This window comes from Lynx canadensis, chromosome A1 (assembly GCF_007474595.2).
Source record: "Lynx canadensis isolate LIC74 chromosome A1, mLynCan4.pri.v2, whole genome shotgun sequence".
Taxonomy (NCBI): Eukaryota; Metazoa; Chordata; class Mammalia; order Carnivora; family Felidae; genus Lynx; species Lynx canadensis.
In genome coordinates, this window is record NC_044303.2 from 7,183,955 (window position 1) to 7,204,944 (window position 20,990).

The 20,990-nt window shown below is 46.8% G+C and overlaps 1 protein-coding gene across 1 annotated transcript in view; it reads left to right on the forward strand.

The window, feature by feature from the left end:
- LOC115509116 (protein POLR1D-like) overlaps positions 1 to 20,704 on the forward strand; it is a 48,974-nt gene extending 28,270 nt beyond the window's left edge. The window contains exons 2-3 of the mRNA XM_030308302.1: positions 666 to 740; positions 19,702 to 20,704. Of these exons, the coding sequence (XP_030164162.1) occupies positions 666 to 740; positions 19,702 to 20,008 (382 nt within the window). The 3' untranslated portion in view covers positions 20,009 to 20,704. The remainder of the gene's footprint in view (positions 1 to 665; positions 741 to 19,701) is intronic.
- The last annotated feature ends 286 nt before the right edge of the window (positions 20,705 to 20,990 follow it).

The following is a 20,990-nucleotide window of genomic DNA, read 5'->3' on the forward strand; positions in this document are numbered from 1 at the left end:
GCACAAATAATACAGATTCACTCTAGAAAAAACAGAAAATACAGAAAGCAAACAAAAAAAATTAAAATCAGCCAGAAACTCCTCTTACCATCTTGATAACACCCGTCCAAATGTTTTCCTGGGTAATATATACATGCAAAGAAATCTGAAATAAGAATTATCCAATATACGCTGTACCCATTTTCTTAGGATAAAGTAGAGTTTTTAGGTCAGCAGGTATGTCTTCTTTTGAAGGCTGTTTGTCATGTTGCCAAATTGTCCTAAAGAAGTGTTCTATCAGTTTCAGTCCCCATTAGTAGAGCAAAGAGTACTCCTTTCTCTACTCTCTTACTAACTAATGGGTAGAAATATATTTATCAGAGTTGGGTTCATTAGTATTTCTTAGAATAAGAGTGCATTTGAACATTTTAAATACAGATACAGCTTGTCATTTTGTCTTTAATTTTCAGTGTGTTTCCCCTTCATATACAAAGTTTCTTTTTAATTTTTACCTGCTCAAAACTGTCAGCCATTTTTTTTTTTTTAATCTAAAAAAACTTCTCCCCCATTTTGGCATTCTATGTTTCAAAAGCTGTTCTTTCCACAAGATCATATATGGGGAATAAACCGATTTTTAAGAGTTCAGTCGTGTGACTACCTCTCAACTCTATTTTTCTCCCCATCAGGAAAGCAATTGAAGAATTGCTTAAAGAGGCAAAACGTGGCAAAACGAGAGCAGAAACGATGGGACCTATGGGTTGGTAAGTTCTTGAGTGATCTTCCTTAAAACAGAACAGTAGTAAAGAGAAAGTCTCGGCTGGAGATGTGGATACGTAAATCTGTAGCCGGTGAAAGGAATGTAAAACTGTGGCTGTAGAGGAAATCCCCCAGAGGCGAGCAGGAGAGTGGGAGCCCTGTTGAGGGCCAGCTCTGGGGACTCTGCGACCCTGAGGAAGACGGCTGGGGGTATGGAGGGAGAGCATCTGTGAAGGGTCCGTCATCCCTTTAGATCACAAATCCCTAGTGGATATGTAGATCTACTGCCCAAAGGCGCCATGTGAGAGTAATGTTGTATCAGTGTTCATTGTTTAAGGATCTCTGTTTTGTTTTGTTTTTTGTTTCTTTTTATTTATTTTGAGAGAGAGAGGGAGACAGAATCCCAAGTGGGCTCTGTAGGGCTCAATCCCGTCAGCTGAACCATGAGATCATGGCCTGGGCTGAAATCAAGAGTGTGACGCTTAACCGACTGAGCCACCCAGGCGCCCCAAGGATCTCTGTTTTAATTATAGCCCTTGGCAAATTGAAATTTATTTTTAAAATTCTATTCATAAGTATTTCGACTATGTGACAGTTCAGCTGGGTAGAACTTAAGTTGCCTTTGCAGTTTCTATACAAAATAGAGCTTTAAAACTTAAAGTTTAGAAACAAAAGAGGAATTTACCCTTAAGAATTTAGTCCTAAGCATTTTTAAGCTTCACTTTAGCAATAACATAGGCATTCATCTGTTAAATATGCTGAGTTTAGATCTTTTATCTAGAATTTAAAATCGCAACAATGGAGGATTGTGGGTGATTAAGAAAAGAGTAGAATCTAAAAATGAGAAAAACTAGGCTTCAGAACACACCTCATTCTCTAGATTTGACTCTTAGAACCATGCACGTGATTTACGTAAAATGTAAAACAAAGTTAAGTAAATAAAGGGAAAAGTCAATCCTTAAAAATCAAGCAAAATAAAACAAATAGACCTAAAAAGCCATTTAGTGAATGACTTAGCCGCACATAAAGGAACTACTGTGTGTGATCTGAAACGTGACTACATTTTGAAAAGAACTACCAGGAAATCTTAAATTGTTTTCCATCCTCATGTTGTCAAAAATATGTTGTTATTCGGAAAATATTATGTAACGGGATAAAGCAAATATTTACCTGCTCTAAATACCAAGATGTCCGGCGTCAAAGGGGTGCAAATGTAAAATCAAAGTAAAAAACCTATAATCCTAAATTCGAATTGGAAATATCAGTACAAAGCCATGCTTTAGAGAGATAACTGACTGCAGATCTGAAGCAGTGTCTGGGCTTCACCAAACTGCAAGTTAGAGGTCACAGTCACCAAGACTGCCCTCACTTCTTACACCACCTGAAAATTCAGGGAGTTCCTAACGTACCCTCAGCTTCCTTAAGTCACTGATGAATCCCAACAATTCACAGAAAACTGTGAGACTCACAGTTACGGCTTACTACAGGGAAAGAACACAGATTCGGATCAGCCAAAGTAAGGGGCATAAAGGGTATTGTCTGAGAGGGTTCCAGACATGAAGCTTCTGTTGTCCTCTCCCCATAGAGTCAGCATTAAGGTGTGAGAATATACGTGGCATATCGTCGGCAGGGAAGCTCACCCAGGCCTCGGTATGCAGAGTTTTTATTGGGATTTCATTACTTAGGCATGATTGATTGCTCATGTGGTTGGCCTCAGTGTCGAGGTTAACCAAGACCCCGTGACCCAAAGCTCCCGCCCAAAATCACATGGTTGGGGGTTTTTGGCAGGGCCAGCTTGCGCTCTAAGACCATCAGGCATGGCCTGCCCCATCCTAAGATCCACTCTAGACAAAGACATTTCTGTCCAGCGTGTGACATTACCTCCTAGAATTGAGATCCCCTCCCAGAAGTCCGCCCTCTCTGTGGGCAAGGTTACACCGTTACTACACAGACAGGGAATGTATTAGAAGATCCGGAGAATCTTGTCACACGAGAAAGCAGAGAAACACTCGAAGACTACTGTAGTGATGGCCAAAAGACTCAGGAAACAACTTGAAATCCCTCCCGCCAGATGGGGTAATTTGATCACCAAGAAGAATAAAGCTATAAAGACCGAGATACCTCAACTATGTTCAGATCCACAAGGTCATAATGATAATCACAACAAGAAACTTGGCGGTCCCGTTTGGAGAATGCTGTGGAACCGAATCATTGTCCATAAAATTGGCAAAGAGAGAGGAAGAATAAAACATTTATCCTGGGGGCGCCTGGGTGGCGCAGTCGGTTGAGCGTCCGACTTCAGCCAGGTCACGATCTTGCGGTGCGTGAGTTCGAGCCCCGCGTCAGGCTCTGGGCTGACGGCTCGGAGCCTGGAGCCTGTTTCCGATTCTGTGTCTCCCTCTCACTCTGCCCCTCCCCCGTTCATGCTCTGTCTCTCTCTGTCCCAAAAATAAATAAACGTTAAAAAAAAATTTTTTTTAAAACATTTATCCTGTTCCCTGTACACATTGTGCTGCGGGGTTACCAAATCATTGATGAAAGAAAACTCCCCTGTGGAACTGCGACTATTAAATGTAAAAGGACATCGTGGGGTGCCTGGGTGGTTCAGTCGGGTCAGTTTAGCGACTGACTCTTGATTTCGGCGCAGGTCATGATCCCACGGTTGGTGAGTTCGAGCCCCACATCGGGCTCCACACTGTGACAGTGCTTGGGATTCTTTCTTCTTTCCCTCCCTCTCTGCCCCTCCTGTACATTCTCTCTCTCTCTCTCAAAACAAATAAATAAACTTAAAAATTTTTTTAACATAAAAGAATGCTAGAATAAGATCACCATTTGAATTCTTAGCAACTCAATAAGAAAACAAACAATCCAATTTAAAAATAGGCAAAAGATCTGAACAAACACATCATTGAAAATGATACAGGGTTGGCCAATCAGCATATAAAGAGATGCTCACTGCTTCAGAGGTGTCTCTCCCTCTTTCTTTGCCCCTCCCCCACGCACACTCTGTGTCTCTCTCCTTCAAAAATAAGCAAACATTAAAAAAAAAGAGATGCTCAAATCATTAGTTATGAGGAAAATGCAAATGAAAACATCAGTTAGTTACCACCACTAGGGATGCACTAAAGTATCCAAAATAAAAATTAGAAAAGGCTGACAGTCCCAAATAAAGACAAGGACGTGGCACAACTAAAATGCTCACACACTGTTGGCAGAAATGTAAGATCATACATTGTGAAACACAGTTGGCAGTTTCTTATAAATACTCACCACAGAGACTTCTTCTAACCAATTACCAGAGAATTGAAAACTTAGGCACCCACACAAATGCGTACAGTAATGTTTATGGCGCTTTTATTCATGATGGCTCAAAACTGGAAACAACTGAGGGGCCCCTGGGTGGCTCAATCGGTTAAGCATCCAACTTGGGCTCAGGTCACGATCTCGTGGATCGTGAGTTCGAGCCCCGCGTCGGGCTCTGTGCTGACAGCTCGGAGCCTGGAGCCTGCTTCGGATTCTGTGTCTCCCTCTCTCTCTGCCCCTCCCCTGCTCGCTCTCTCTCTCTCTCTCTGTCTTTCAAAAATGAGTAAACATTTAAAAATAAATAAATGAGTAAATGAAAACTGGAAACAACTGAAATGTCCACTGACTAATGAACGGATAAACAAATCGTGGTTCTAGCAAGTACATTCAGCACTCCTTGATAATAAAGAGGATGAGAAATAACACACAGCGTGGCTGAATCCCAGGAGCCTGCCAAGTGAAAGAAGCCAGACACAAAACCGTACACAGTGTAAGATTCCATTTATGTGGCCTTCTAGAAAACCCAGAACGATAGGGACCGAAAGCAGGTCACTGGTTGCCAGGACATGGGGACAGAAGGAAGGGGTTAACTGCAGAACTTGGTGGGTGACAGAAACGCGCTACGTCTTGATCGACCTCGTACATTTGTCAAAACTCTTAACGCTGTTTACTTAAAAGGACAAATTTTATTCTGTGTGCATTGTGTCTCGTAAACCCAATTTTAAAAGAAAAAGAATGGCATCATTTGCGATCCCTAAGGACGCACTGGACCTAGGCAAAGGTCACTGGCCGCTACACTGACCAGATGCGGACTTGTTGGGGACCATTCTGGGACAGGTCAGGCGGACCCACACCTGAACTCACGGACCCGTCTTCATGCTGAGAAAAGATGCGGAAAACCAGGCCACTACTTAGGAGACATCCTTGTCAAAGAGATTGAACCCCAATCTGATCCCATCTCCAGTCAGAACTACTAGCTTGCACAAAATACAGAGGCCAGAGGAACACATTAACTGACACTATAGGAATAAAATCACAAAAGTCCAATGTGGGGAATTCTACAGGACAAACAGCCCAATTCCCTTTAACAAAAGACTTGCAGAGAAAAGGAGGGGAATCCTATGAACTAATAGACTTGAGACACGCCAAATAAAATGTATACCTTGTTTGGATCCTTATCCAAACTAACTATAAAAAGACATTTATGGGGCACCTGGGTGGCTCAATCGGTTGAGCATCTGACTTTGGTTCAGGTCATGATCTCACGGTTCGTGGTTTCGAGCCCCGCGTCAGGCTCTGTGCCGACAGCTCAGAGCCTGGAGCCTGCTTTGGATTCTGTGTCTCCCTCTCTCTCTGCCCCTCCCCTGCTTGTGTTCTCTCTCTCTCTCTCTCTCTCTATCTCTCTCTCTCTCAAAAATAAACAAACATTTAAAAATTTGGGGCGCCTGGGTGGCGCAGTCGGTTAAGCGTCCGACTTCAGCCAGGTCACGATCTCGCGGTCCGTGAGTTCGAGCCCCGCGTCGGGCTCTGGGCTGACGGCTCGGAGCCTGGAGCCTGCTTCCGATTCTGTGTCTCCCTCTCTCTCTGCCCCTCCCCCGTTCATGCTCTGTCTCTCTCTGTCCCAAAAATAAATAAACGTTGAAAAAAAAAATTTAAAAATTAAAAAAAAAAAAGACATTTATGAAACAGTTGGGGTATTTGATGACATTAAGTAATTAATATTGATTTTTTTAGGTGTGATAATGGTTTTGCTGTTACTTCATTTTTCAGAAGATATTATCTTTTAGAAATTGATTGTGATGTATTTATGGTTGAAATGATACAAAGTGAAGTAATCCAGTGTGAGTCAATCTGTATGTCACATATGGAATCATCTTAGATTCAGTAAAATACCCACTTCCTAGAAGGATAGTTACTCAGATTGGTGAGATAAAGTGGACAGAAATATTCTGCGTGGTTCCTGGCATGGAGCGGTCAGTCAGCGTTATTAGATCTGCTCTTATCTTCTTTCCAGCCCCCTGTCCTCTACAGAGATAAGGTGCCTCTTCTAAAGTGAATCAAATTAGTACAGGTTTTGTTAGGGGCAGGCCACTTTGGTGTTTGGTATAAGGCAGGACTGTGATCAGGTTGTCTGTAGCCGCTGGTCCAATCTCATACCTTCAGTGAGAGAATCAGTACGGAGCTAAATCATGAATTCAGATGGCCCGACAAGTGAGTATGAAAGTATCAGTCAGGGCTCTTGCTATGTTCGCAATGTTCAAGGGCATAAGTTCTTTCTAGGCAGCTCTCCAAATAGAAGTCGTTTACCCTGACAACCTTTCTGCCACTTACTGACTCGGTAGAACTTTCCGATAGTGAGAGAACTGGTTTATCAGTGTCAGCTCCGTTTTCCCTGGAGAGAGTTACCCCACTCGAGGGTCATCTTGACGTTTCTGGGAGGAAGGATGTGCCCATTGGGTGTCACATCAGTTAGGCTGGCAGTTCCCCCAGAGTTGTCAAGGACCCAGGTTCCTTCCAGTTTTCGAAATCTTCCAACTACAGAGTGTGATTCTTTTCCACATGGTCTAGTATTGGCCCACTCCATTTCACTTAGCAGAAAGGAAGGAAGAAGCCACGCCCCCTCCCCCCCCCCCCCGCCCCGTCCCTTTAAGGACACTCCCCAGAAGTTGCGTCCACCATTTCCACCATTGCTGCATGTACTCCACTGGCCAGAATTTTGTTCCATGCCTTCACCCACTACAAGATCAGGAATTCGGTCTTTTTTTTGCTCCAGGTAGTCAGGTGCCAGATAAATATCTGGGGTTCGTTTACTCTAGAAAAAAGGAAGAATGGATAGTCGGGGACAGTTGACAGCCTCTTCCCATGAAGGAAGCAGAAACATGTTGAAAAGGGAGTAAAGGGTGGGAGGCTGGGGCGCCTGGGTGGCTCCGTCGGTTAAGCGTCTGACTTCAGCTCAGGTCATGATCTCATGGTTTGTGGGTTCGAGCCCCGCATTGGGCTCTGTGCTGACAGCTCGGAGCCTGGAGTCTGCTTCTGATTCTGTGTCTCTCTGTCCCTCCTCCACTCACGCCTTCTCTCTCTCTTTCAAAAATAAATAAAGACATCTTAAAAAAAAAAAAAAAAAGATGGCAGGCAAAGCGAAACATTCAGACTTGTAAGAGATGGGTCCTGGGAGAATAGGGCTTGAAACTTGTTAAGTTCCCATTAGTCTACAGGACAAGAATTCTTGCTGACATTGCTGACATTTTTTTCAGTTGTCTTAATAACGGTGATCCTGAGCCGTTTTAGTTTTAGGGTCCTTTTATACTCTTAGGAACTATTGAGGACCCCAAAAAATTTTTTTGGTGGATTATATCTATCAATGTTGACTGTATTTGAAGTTTAAATTGAGCAATTTAAAAGGATCTATTTATTCATTTAAAAAATGATAATAAGCCCATTACATGTTAAAAGGAAATAATATGCCTTTTATAAAAATAACTACATTTGTGGAAAAAAAATACTGAGTTAGAGTGATATTGTTTAATATTTTTGCAAACCTCCCTCATGTCTGACTTATAAAAGACGCTTGGAAGTTCATGTCTGCTTCTACAACCTGTTGTTTTGCTTGAAGTATTTGAAGAAAATCCAACCTCACACAAATATATGCCCAGAAAAGCAAGAAGTATTTCAATAGCCTTTCCAGAAAATTATGGTATTCTTTAATCCTCCATCAAAATTTTGCAAGTAATCTCAGCGAGTAGTAGATTCTTAACCTTCTTTTTAATAATGCAGACTTTTCATATTCCATCATAATAAAATCGCTTGGTCTCCCTTGCACTTTAACTGGATCTTCTCCCCGTACATGATTCTGTAACATCCTTCATTAGCCATCTCAAAAATGTTGGCTCATGAGTCGTCTTCTAATGACAACACATTATATAATACTTAAAAAATACATTTATAAATATCACCACTAATCTCATCAGAGAGTCTTTTAAAATTTTTTTTTTTTTCAACGTTTATTTATTTTCGGGACAGAGAGAGACAGAGCATGAACGGGGGAGGGGCAGAGAGAGAGGGAGACACAGCATCGGAAACAGGCTCCAGGCTCCGAGCCGTCAGCCCAGAGCCCGACGCGGGGCTCGAACTCCCGGACCGCGAGATCGCGACCTGGCTGAAGTCGGACGCTTAACCGACTGCGCCACCCAGGCGCCCCTCAGAGAGTCTTTTAAATGTTGGGAACCTGTCAAGTTCCCAGTTTTCCAAAAATCTAATTTTCTTTCACTTGAAAACTCCAGTTTTACCATTGGCAATGAATCCTGCAAGCTATTTTCCTTGAATTGACAGGCTCGCTCACCTCTGAATAACCAGCTAGTTCACACGCAACTCAAACATTCACGTAGGTTCTTTTCCTGGAGGCAGCTTCTGGTCCAGCACAGCCTAGCAGCTATGGGCTATGCAAAGAGGTCTGACTGAAGGACAGCCACGACTTGCTTCTATTCCCTGGTGCTGGCACAACGAACATCTTCCCCATCAGGCTCATCCTGGGAGAACACCTGGTTTTCCCTCTGTTTAAAGTGTGTGTGTGTGTGTGTGTGTGTGTGTGTGTAAATAAAAACTTTTAACCACTAATGCACTGGTTCCCAAACTCATCTGCACATTTGAAATCATGTGGAAAGCTTCCCAAATTACTAATGTCTATGTCCCGCCACCAAAAATTATGAGTTTGCAGATGGCCTGAGCCAAAGGGTTTCAAAAAGATACCCAGGTGATTCTAAAGTGCACACAAATTTGAAAACCACTCTACCAGTCCCTATTTATTAAAAAGAATGGAACCAGGGCGCCTGGGTGGCTCAGTCGGTTGGGCAGCCGACTTCGGCTCAGGTCGTGAGCTCGCGGTCCGTGGGTTCGAGCCCCGCGTCGGGCTCTGTGCTGACAGCTCGGAGCCTGGAGCCTGTTTCGGATTCTGTGTCTCCCTCTCTCTGACCCTCCCCCGTTCATGCTCTGTCTCTCTCTGTCTCAAAAATAAATAAACGTTAAAAAAATTTTTTTAAAAATAAAAATAAAAAATAAAAAGAACGGAACCATCCTGCAGGTAGAATTCACACCTCTCCCACGGGCAGACAGCACCAGAGCACTTGGATAGCCAGCCCAGCCACGGGAGCCCCAAGTTCCATCTCTGTCAAGCAGACCCTCTTGGACAGATCTTAAAGGAGTAGACAATCTGTTGCTTACTAGTGGGCCATGGTTTGTTTTTCTAAGCATCCAGAAGGCCTTTATATTTGCTTAATATATTTTATTTTAATTTTTTTAAATTTTATTTTAGTTAGTTAATATACAGTGCAGTATTGGCCACAGAAGTTGAATTCAGTGATTCACCACTTACACACAACACCCAGTGCTCATCACAGCAAGTGCCCTTCTTAAGACTCATCACCCATCTAGCACACCTCCCACCCCTCTCCCTCCATCAACCCTCAGTTTGCTCTCTATCGTCAAGAGTCTCTTGTGGTTTGTTTCCCTTTCTTTCCCCCATCCTTCCCATATGTTCATCTGTTTCCTTTCTTTTTTTTTTTTTTTAACGTTTATTTATTTTGAGAGAGTGTGTGTGCGCGCGAGCAGGGGAGGTGTAGAGAGAGGGAGAGAGAGAATCCCACACAGGCTCCATGCTGTCAGCACAGAGCCCGATATGGGGCTCAAACCCACAGACAGTGGGATCATGACCTGAGCTGAAACGAAAAGTTGGACGCTTAACCAACCAAGCCACCCAGGTGCCCCTCATCTGTTTGGTTTCTTAAATTCCACATATGAGTGAAATCATATATTTGTCTTTCTCTGACTGACTTACTTCACTTAGCATAATACATTCTAACTCCAGCCACATTACAAATGGCAAGACTTCATTTTTTTGGTGGCTGAATATAGTGTGTGTGTGTGTGTGTGTCTGGGTGTGTACCCATAGTTTGACTATTGTTGACGGTGCTGCTGTAAACAGTGGGGTACATGTACCCCCTTTGAAGCTGTATTTTTGTATCCTTTGGGTAAATACTTAATCATGCAATTACTGGATCACAGAGTAGTTCTGTTTTTAGTTGTTTTTGTTTGTTTGTTTCGTTTTTTGTTTTTGGAACCTCCATACTCTTCTCCAGATTGGCTGCATCAGTTTTCATTCCCACCAACAGTGCAAGACGGTTCCCCTGTCGCCACAGCCTCGCCAACACCTGTTCTTTCTTGAGTTAATTGTAGCCATTCTGACAGGCGTAAGGTGGTTCCTCGTCATGGTTTTGGTTTGTACTTCCCTGACTGTGAGTGATGTTGAGCATATTTTCATGTGTCTCTTAGCCATCTGGATGTCTTCTTTGGAACATTGTCTATTCACATCTTCTATCCATTTCTTAACTGGGTTGTTTGTTTTTGGGGGTGTCGAGTCTAATAAGTTCTTTATAGGTTTTAGATACGAACGCTTTATCAGATACGCCATTTGCAAATATCTTCTCCCATGACGCAGGCTGCCTTTTAGTTTTGTTGTTTCCTTTGCTGTGGAGAAGCTTTTTATCTTGACGAGGTCCCAATAGTTCATATTTGCTTTCGTTTCCCTTGCCTTCAGCTAATAAGAAGTTACTCCAGCCAAGGTCAAAGAGGTTGCTGCCCAGTGTTCTTCTCTAGGATTTTGATAGGTTCCTGTCTCACATTTAGGTCGTTCATCCATTTTGAATTTGTTTTTGTGTATGGTGGAAGAAAGTGGTCCAGTTTCATTCTTTTGCGTGTTGTTGTCTCGTTTTCCCAACACCATTTGTGGAAGAGACTTTTTTTCACGGAATGTTCTTCCCTGCTTTGTCAAAGATAAATTGACCATGTAGTTGTGGGTCCATTTCTGTGTTTTCTATTCTGTTCCATTAATGTGTGTGTTTGTTTTTGTGCCAGTACCATATTGTCTTGATGATTACAGCTTTGTAATATAGCTTGAAATCCGGACTTGTGATGCCTCTAGTTTTGTTTTTCTTGTTCAGGATTGCTTGGGCTATTCGGGGTCTTTTGTGGTTCCACACAAACTTTCGGATTGTTGGTTCTAGCTCTGCGAAGAACGCTGGTGGTATAGGGATTGCATTAAATATGTAGATTGCTTTGGGTGGTATCCACATTTTAACAATATTTGTTCTTCCTATCCATGAGCATGGAATGTTTGTCCATTTCTTTGCGTTCTCTTCAATTTCTTTCGTAAGTCTTCTATAGTTTTCAGAGTATAGGTCTTTTTCCTCTTTAGTTAGATTTATTCCTATTGTTTTTGGTGTAACTGCAAATGGGACTGATTCCTTGATTTCTTTTTCTGCCGCTTCATTATTGGTGTATAGAAATGCAGCAGATTTCTGCACGTTGATTTCATATCCTATGACTTCACTGAGTTCACATATCAGTTCTAGCATTTTTTTTTAATCACGTTGATTAAAATTAAGGAATTGAAACGAGTCTTTCGGGTTTTCTCCATAGGGTCTCGTGTCATCTGCACATAGTGAATGTTGGACTTCTTTGCCGATTTGTATGCCCTTTATGTCTTTTGCTGAGGCTAAGACTTCCAGTACTATGTTAGATAGTAATGGTGAGAATGGGCCATATTTGCCTTAAAATTTAAAATAGAACTAGCTCGCCATTTATTTCCCCTCTTGGACACTCCATGAAACGATCTTAGCGAGGTCGTTGAGCCATTGCCAGAAAGAGACTGCTGAACTAAAGAAAATGCAGTGGAAATGCCATTTTTTATTTTGTAAAGAAAGAGGCCATTTGGTGCTCTGTACTTCTGTGCACGTATTTCAGCAAAAGAATCTCTTCAGAAGCTGTTCTTAACAGAGGCCTCAAGGAGGCTGAAATATCGGCCCATATGACTTCCTTTTAGTCAACGTAAAGGAATTTATAGGCACACATTTCAGCAATTTGCACAGCTTCACGGTCTACAAAGCTGTTTTTCTTCTGGTCACATTCACATCAGCTAATCTGTAGCCCAATATCATTTCTGCGGCGAGGGCTCGCAGGACTTCAGCCTTAGCCTGGGAAAGGCTTATATTCCGGTATAAAAGGTTACAAGGATTGAGTGGGACAGAAAATGATTCTTCGGTTTTCTCCACTTGGTTGTTTTCAGGCGAGTGGCACTTTTGGGTGCCTTTCTGTTTCGGCCTGGAGTCGGTCCGGTGATGAGGTGAAAAGTCCCGTACGTCGTTCTTCTGTTGTATGTAGTCAGCTTTAAACCGGAAAGCAGATCGTTTCTCGAGTCTTTTTGCAGGCTTTTTTTTTTTTTTTTAATTCACTTGCCTGAGCCCCAACCGGTAGGTATAGTAAGAGGCCGGGCTCAGGCAGCCCTCCTGGCTTTAAAGGTGTCAGTCCGCTGGTGGACACGGACAAGTGAGCAGGTGAGCACAGCTCAGCGGGGAGGGAAGGAAGGGCTCGCATTTCACAGTGACTCACGGATGAGGCTCTTGGCAGTAGTTCAGGGCCACGAGATCCAAAGCCTCTACTCTATGGCTAAGACCATGGGGCCCAGAGGGGTTTCCTGCGGCCCCAGCTAGCCACTTGCGGACGCCTGGGTCCCCACTTGCTTTCTCGTCCCTGGCTGAACGCTCGTGTCCTACACTAGCTCTCTTCCGTGGATTGTTGTCCGGCAGGATGCCGATGTGTCATACTTCCTGCGCCTTCCTGCCCCAGCTTCCCGCATTCCTTCCACATCCAGTTACGAGTGAATCGAGTGAATCGTGAGATCGTGTGAATCGGAGAGCCCCGCGTGCGTTCCCGCTGGGTGAGATCGCTGTGGACATGATGTGTGCGGCTCGGGGAGCAGGAAGCCAAGGACAGCAGGCTTGTCACGTATTCCGGGACACCACCTTTCCCATTCCGGCTTCTGAGGTTTATCGTCACACGCCTCTGTTTCCTCCCGGTGGTCTCCCAACGAGCATAAATACGTGGACAGATAGCCTGGCCTTTATCTTTGCCGCAGGACCTACCCTGTGCCTTCTCAGACTTTGAAACATAAATTACCAGCGGGGCGCCTGCATGGCTCAGTCGGTTGGGCAGCCAACGCCGGCTCAGGTCATGATCTCACGGTTCGTGGGTTCAAGCCCTGCATCGGGCTCTGTGCTGACGGCTCGGAGCCTGGAGCCTGCTTCGGATTCTGTGTCTCCCTCTCTCTCTGCCCCTCCCCCGTTCATGCTCTCTCTCTGTCTCAAAAATAAATAAACATGAAAAAGAATTAAATAAAAATTAATTAATAGCATAACTATATATGTACATACACGTCACCTATCTCACATTACTTTTAGATACAGCACTGGGGACAGAGTAGCTGAAAACCTACCTTGGGCCTCAGGACTGTTGTCCGCACCGCAGAGTAATTAAGAATTAGCAGTTGAGCGATGGGGATTATGACGCTCTAAAAGGATTTCTCGGGTGGCCACATGCTGAGGCATTTGATTGCCACATCGCAAACTGTAGGCCCCCTGGGTGGTTGTGGTGGCTGTGGCAGCTTTAAACAACAAAATGAGTTGCAATCAACCACAGCGTCAAGATTAAAAATATTTCCCTTGTTTCCTGGAGCGTTGGGAGTCCAGTTCTTTCTAAGGGTCCTTTTTCACTTACATCCGTCATGGCGCCGAGGAACGTGCCGAGCGGCAGGTAGAGCGCCACTTGCTGACGTGGGAGTGAGTGTGGCCACAGAACACAGGACTGAGTTGGGGAGCGTCAACACGGGAACCTGGCCTCCGCTTTCCTCACCAGAAAAGTAAGAATCATGATTTCGCAATGCCTGCTGTGCGCTCCCGATCGCAAAATCGAGTGCGTTTAGGGCGCTGTCTGCCCTTGTCGCGGCCCTGTCCGTGTCAGCGGCTCCCCACCTGACACCACGTCCAGATTCGCTTCTTGGTGCCCGGGCCGGACAAAGCGGCCTCGGCGGCAAGCGGGCTGATGGGCTTAGCGCCTACGGTTTCCTCGCCTGACTGCCCTGCTGATTCGCCACCCAGTTATACCACACATGTGTCTCTCTCTCCACTCCTTCTTCCCTGTCTGGGACAATCCCGGAGGGTGGACCTTGGCGTCAGACCCCCGGCTCCCATCCCACTAGCTCGGGATCTCTGACGAGTTGCTTTTCGTCCTCTCTTGTCCACCCGTAAAGTGTTTGATGGCTGGAGAAACGGAACGAGGTCGTGTCAGTCATGTGATGGATGGCACAGGGCAGTCACTTCACCCAAGTTAGCGTCAGCATTGTTCACCTTGTTGGCTGGTGATCGCATGTCACTATCTGACGGGTCGTATTCGTGGGACTATTTTATTTTTAAAAAATACTTACTTTGAGAGAGAAGACGTGCGCGTGCGCAGGGGAGAGGCAGAGAGAGAATCCCAGGCAGGCTCAGTGCTGTCAGCGCAGAGCCCCACGTGGGGTTCCATCTCACCAACCGCAAGATCATGACCTGAGCTATGACCCGAGCGCAGATCAAGAGTCGGATGCTTAAGGCTTAACTGACTGAGCCACCCAGGCGCCCCCGTGGAGCTACTTTCGAATCCAAAAGTGTCAGGTCTGACCCCGTAGCACGTTAGACGTTACAACTGCCCACCTTCAGCAGTAGAGAGACAAAAAGTATTAAAAAATCAGTATTTAAAAAAGTATTAAGATCAGCAAAAGAATTACGTATCTCTTCCCCTTTCTGTTCTCTTGGTTTGTTTTATAGTCTACTGTTTTTCGTAAGTCGAGCACGATAACTACCAGGAGGATGTGCCTTATTTCGCAAATCAGGTTACATAGTGTGCGCACTCAGAAGGAGAGGGAGAGATGAAAAGCTTCTAATCCCGGCCTCAGTCAGTCCGAGTCTGTCTCACAGCAGATTCTCTAGAAATCCGCCTTTCCCCCGGCTTGCGGCAGCCTTCATCACAGCTTCTGCGCAGACGGCTTTGCAAGCGAAGCAAAGCCCGTCACTTTCAGAGTTTGCCAGAGGGAGGATGCTGGATCTTAAGCCTAAAGTGCTGTCGTGGGTTCTCTCCAGTGGACTTGTAACCGGTCTCATTATATTTAGAGTTTTATATCCATTTATATCGTTAGCGCCTTAAATCGGCTCTTCCCACACGAGCTAGGATAGCTTTCTAAAACCCAAAATGAAAGCAGCCAGCCAGGGTGAGACCACTGACGTTGTACGGATCACAACTGCAGACAGGGAAGCAGCCGCCCCATCCCGTGGCCTCTCCGGTCCCCAACCCCAGCAGCGTGTCTTGGGACATAGCCAGGGACGTAGGCGGTGCAGAAACATCGAGCAGCCGCGCCCCAGGCGCAGGCCTTATATACCCCAGTGCGGATGTGAAAAACCCTGGAATGGTTGGCACCTAATGCCAGCTCATCGTGTCATCTCAAATACACGAAAAAGCGGCACCAAGAGAGAGCTGAGACGCCAGATGGAGACATGGGTGAAATGAATTTTCAAATGGGATGAATGAGAAAAGAGTCGTTATCTAAAGGGTTAACATACAGACCATGAGCGGAGAATTTCAAAGGAAAAAGTTATGTCTTATTACACCATGATCCTGGCTAATAGCTTTTCAAGACTTTGAGAAAAATAACTCTACACACGCACTTATTTTTTTTTTTTTTTAAGGAAAAACGTTATGCCTTACTGCACCATGATCCTGGCTGATAGCTTTTCAAAACTTTGAGAGAAAAATAACTGCGAGCAGAGAATTTCAAAACTGGGACAGACTTCAGAAGCCACCTACATACCCCGGCCCTCCGTGTTCTATCTGAAAAGCATCTGCAGAGCTCACAGAATTTAGGAAATGCAAATTATAAGCTCAGAGGGATACCCCGTAGCCCACTGACCGCCCCCCACCCCCCCCACACCAGTGGGGGACTGAGATGTCCTGGAAAGGGAAACTTCCGGGTGTAGAAATACCAAAACTTTGCAGTTCTACCCATTTTTGCGAAAATTTCTATAAAATGTCATTAAGCTTTTCTTGCTGGCTCAGGTGGTTGGTTTGTTTTTTTTTTTCCTTCTTTTGATTTTTTTTTTTTTTCATTGAGAAACATCAGGTAGCCCACTCTGTTCTTGATTAACTTATTATCCCCGGTGGTTTGAGGCTTCAGGAGGTTCTCCTGAGTCACCATCAAGGAGAATTCCCTGCTAAATTAACGGATGTGAGTGTGGCGTGCACCCTTTTTCACAGAGAGAGAATGAAGAATAATAATATCGGTCCACATTCCCTGTTTAAAACCCTTGAATCCTGACAAGTTTCTAAATTTAGATGTTTTCCCATTTTAGCAAGGCACTTGAGCACATCCAGTGTGCATGACGAACAGCCCCAGGGGTGCTCGTTCAACACATTATCCCGTCTGCCCCCAAACCTCTGAATGCTTCCGCTATAAATGGGATCAAGACTAGACATAAATAGCCCAGTGTGCAGTTAGGCCAGGTTTTCGGCTTCATAGAAAGAACTTGATTTTCAGAGGTTTTAACACTTGGGAATTGTGGATGAGAAATCATAGACCCATAGGTAACACGCACTGAAGATTTACCGTGTGCCAGGCAGGTGCTGTGCTAAGTGCTTTATGCATTGTCTCAGTAAGTCCTCCCAATAGGTGGATATTTCTGTCACTCCCCTTTGCAAATGGGGAAAACGGATGCACAGAGGCGTTAAGTAACTTGCCCACGGTCACGGTCACACGGCTAGTTAGCAGAGCTAGGATATAAAGCAGCGCTGACATTTACCAAGCGCTTGTTACACATTAGGTACTCTTCTAAGCATGTTCTCAGTCACAGGATCTGCAGTCATTTCCCACACTTAACAGGCAAGAGGCCGTAGGGAGATCACATGACACGCCCAAGGTTCAGTCGGATAGATGGTATGATTTCAGAGCATGTGTGCTCAGCGGGTACCATGTTGTATGCACGCGTAGCAATAAAGCACCGGGCCGTGAGGTTCAGCAAAACGAGTTACGACACTGGAGGCTGGGGCAGCTCTCTCGGCATAGATTTCCTCAAATGTCAGCAACGCTGTTGCACTCCTTACACCCTGATATCCTCACTGCACATGTTACAACGTCTTCATGTGGAATCACTTACTATGCGAGCTGTGAATGGGGCGCCTGGGTAGCTCAGTCGGTTGAGCGTCCGACCTCCGCTCAGGTCATGATCTCAGCGCTTGTGGGTTCGAGCCCCACATCGGACTCTGTGCTGACAGCTCGGAGCCTGGAGCCTGCTTCGGGTTCTATGTCTCCCTCTCTCTCTGCCCCTCCTCCACTCTGTCTCTCTCTGTCAAAAGTAAATAAACATTAAAAATAAAAAAAGCTGTGAAGGCCAGTTTTCTTGTGGACTTGACCCTAGAAAGCCCTGTCATTCTCTGAACAGCCCTTCTGGGCGCTGTGTTGAGTCAGTGGGTCCCACAAGCAGCTGGAAGCTAGGAACTGTCCCCTGCGGCTCAGAACCCCCCCCCCCCCCCCCCCCCCCCCCCCGCTCTCTCGGTGGGAACGTGCGTGTCCGTAGCAGAAGAGCTGTGCTCATCTCAGGCAAGCCCGTGGGGGTGGAGATGGCCTTACGTGGAAGACCGCAAAACCAAGCAGAATTCACCAGGCATTACCAAAGGTTTTGTTTTGATATCCTGGGTCATTGTCCCATCTGGCAGTGCTGGCCTTTCCCCCTTGGTCTAATCCTGAGAAGAGCTGACGGCTTTTATCGGCACTGGCCTGGCACGCTCCACTGAACGTAGCCCAGAATTTTCCAGAGCCAGCCGTCCGTAGCCCCCCATATGCAAGAGACCCATGCGGTCCACTTAGACCAGTGACCCCGCTCCTGCCGGAAGCACTGGGCACTCTCAGCTTGTCGCTTGTCACCCGCCACATTGAGGGGCCGCTTTCCCCCTCAGTCTGGCCGCGTCCTGCGCTTTGGTGACACCAGCGTGTCGTAGTCTTCCACATCTTTCCCGAGTTTGCAGGGGTTCAGGTTTCTGCTCCGGAAGGGTGCCTGAAGTTAGACCCTCTGGTGCCACGGAGGTCCAAGCAGGGTGGCCTCTCGTCGATGCCCCCTTATTGCTCAGGGCTGTGGCTCCAGGACAGGGCAGGTGGCTGCGCCTCGGGACTCCTGAGGTAGCGTCATCCTGGCTGGTGTGCTCTTTCTGGAAGCTCCGTGAAGCCCCGCGGGGCCACCGGGAGCCACGTGGTGTTCTACCCCCCGTGCTTCGGAGCTGGTTTTCCTTTCCCCGTTGTCACTGCCTTTCTTCCTTGCCCCTCAGCTCATGTCCTGTGGCTTCTAAACTCCGGCGCTAACCAGAGAAGCAAAACCCTCCGCATGGCTGCCGCCTCCAAGGGTTCCCACCGCCCCTGCCGCGCTCCTCTCTGCCTGCATTTCCTTTTCCCCCTGTTCTAGTTCTTTCCCTCGACACTGCCGGCCTGAGCATTAGCCCCGCCTGGCACGTCGAGGGCCCACACCACCTTTGATGCTTCTCAGGTATTTTCTCCGTCCGCGTTGGGCTCAAGAGCTGTTCATCTGCCGCAGGAGACGTTTCCTTTTCTTTTTCCCCCACCTGTCATTTCATTTCCGGATTCGATGCCGTTCTGGTTGCTTGAGGTGGTCTGACCTCCCTGTAAGTGGCAATAGGTTGATGTCTGCTTCTCTTTTCACTGATGGGGGGGGTGGGGGGGGTGCTGAGCTACAGGGTCACTCCAGTGGGGTGCCCGTAGATTGAGTTTGAAGTCATCGTGTGGGCTTCTCTTTGAATCCGTTTGCTACAAACATGGGAGATGATAGAATCCTGCATTCGTTTTTGTTTAGTACTAGCCGCTGTGAGAAACGTGATTGGGGGGGGGGGGGGAATCAGCATCCTAAAATAGCCCATCACGTGGCAGACAGCTCAAGGCCAAGAGAAATATGCAGGCTCTCACCTGCGGGGGGGGGGGGGGTTCTTCTCCAAAATGAGAGATTTGGTACACGTGAAAAGGAAAACAAATACTGCAGTGTATACGTAAGCCTGTCAACTAGTAATTTAATTAGCTACATCTTGTCTCTTGGGTGAACTTGAATCACAAGCTACTTCAATGTACCCGGAGCAGAAATTGACCCAGAGGGTGGGCCTGTGTGAGGTGCTCCCCACGAGAACACAGAGTAGCGTCCTAATGTGGCAAGTGTGAGAGATGTTTGTTTTTAAAGGTAAAAAGCGATTCGTGCATTTGTATGGTTTCCTCGCGCAATTTTTATTTCCAGAACAGAGCATTTGGCTCCAGTACTCAAGACACGGCAAGGCATACTTTTCTGTTGCCCAAGAGGGACTTCTTTTTACTCTTTGGTAATGAAAAGCCCTGATAAATGCAGCTCGCGGTGCAGATTAGAGTCAAATCAGGCGTTGATCATTCAAGGGGAAAAGACTGAGTGGTTCCGTTCTTTCAGAGTGTGGCCCCTGTGTCGCAGGGGGAAAGCGAGTCCCAGGGAGAAGAGGGGGCCGAAGCGTTCCGATGGGGTCCGGCCGGCCGTCTCCGAATTCCAAGCGTCTTGCCTCTTCCCCCTGGTGCTCCGAGTTTACACTAGGTGGCATGCAAGGAAAGCCGAACAAATTCAGAAACTCGCTTGCGCGTTCACAGGACCCTTCGGGCCGAGCTGCGATCGGCGATCGGCGGGCGCGGCGTCGGCGCGGGCTGCGTGGACTGACGCTGTTGTGTTGTTCCCTCCCCAGGATGAAGTGCCCCCTCGCCGGCGCGAATAAGAGGTTTCTGATTAACACGATTAAGAACACGCTGCCCTCCCACAAAGAGCAGGACCCTGAGCCGAAAGAGGCCACGAAGGCACCTGCGAAAAGCCAGAGCCGGAAGGAAGAGCACCGCAAGGGGCACCGAGGCCACCCTTACAAGCCCAGCTCCCAGGGCCGGGGCGCGCGCGGCGGCCCCTCGCCACCGCCGAGGCGGAGCAGCCCGGAGAGGGGCCCGGCGAGGGGCCCGGCGAGGGGCCCGGCGAGGTACGAGAAGCGGTCCGACAAGCGGTGAGGCCGGGACCGCGCGGCCGCTGCCTCCGGGACTGGGGCTTGTGCGGACGCGGGGTTGGGGCACGGGCCACGGGCCTCGGGCTGGAGTGGTTTTTCGCGCCGGTCCTTTGCGGCGGCGACACGGCTGTCCGCGCCCGGGGACTCGTCTGCAGGCGGCGCGGCAGGTTTCGGCCACTCGGGCAGCGCCCCGCGCACGCGTGTGGTTTCTGTTCTCGCTCGTTCGCCGGTTGGTTTCGAAATAAATCTGAAACGGAAACAAAGTTCCCCGAGATGGTTACGACTAGTTCCAGGGTTGTTTGTTTGTTTCATGTGTTCCAATCGTGGTCATTTCTCAAGTTTTCTCCAAAAAAAAAAACCAAAAACAAAAACCACTTGTAAATGCTAGACGTTATCTTGCTGGAGGCTGAATTTCAGAGGCAGAGGTCAGCCGGACAGTGACCGTGCTTAGGCCGAGGTGTGGCCCTAGGAAGGGCTGGAAACGTACCAGGAAGAAACGCAGGTTCCCCAGATGAACCACCTTTCCATAGTCAGTTTTGGGGGCAACGTGTGCGTTCTAAGCGGTGCTTTCAAAAGAACCCTCAAAGGTTAAAGTTAAATTTTTCAGTGCTGTGTCTTCTTGAGCTAAAGACCTACATTACCACCCTCAGTAGAGTTGTTTCCGAAATCTTGATTTAAATAAAAGTGTGTTTACAACGCCTTTTTCTGGTTTCGGTGTTGTTTTCTTGCTTTTTGTTTTGTTCGGTATCCGGGTGTCTCCCAAATGAACGTACAATTACAGACTTTGCAAACCCGCGTCCTTCCTTTCATACTCAGGAAAATGCCACGAAGTCCCGTCTTCCCCAGCCCACAAAAGGAAGAAGAATCTGTCTGTCTGGTCCCCTCCCGGTTTTCCATAGCGCCTGACCTTATGCCTGGCTGCTCTCAGATAATCACCCGCCACAGCCTGTCCCCTGCTTCCTGGCAGCCAAGAAAAGCCCTTTCTC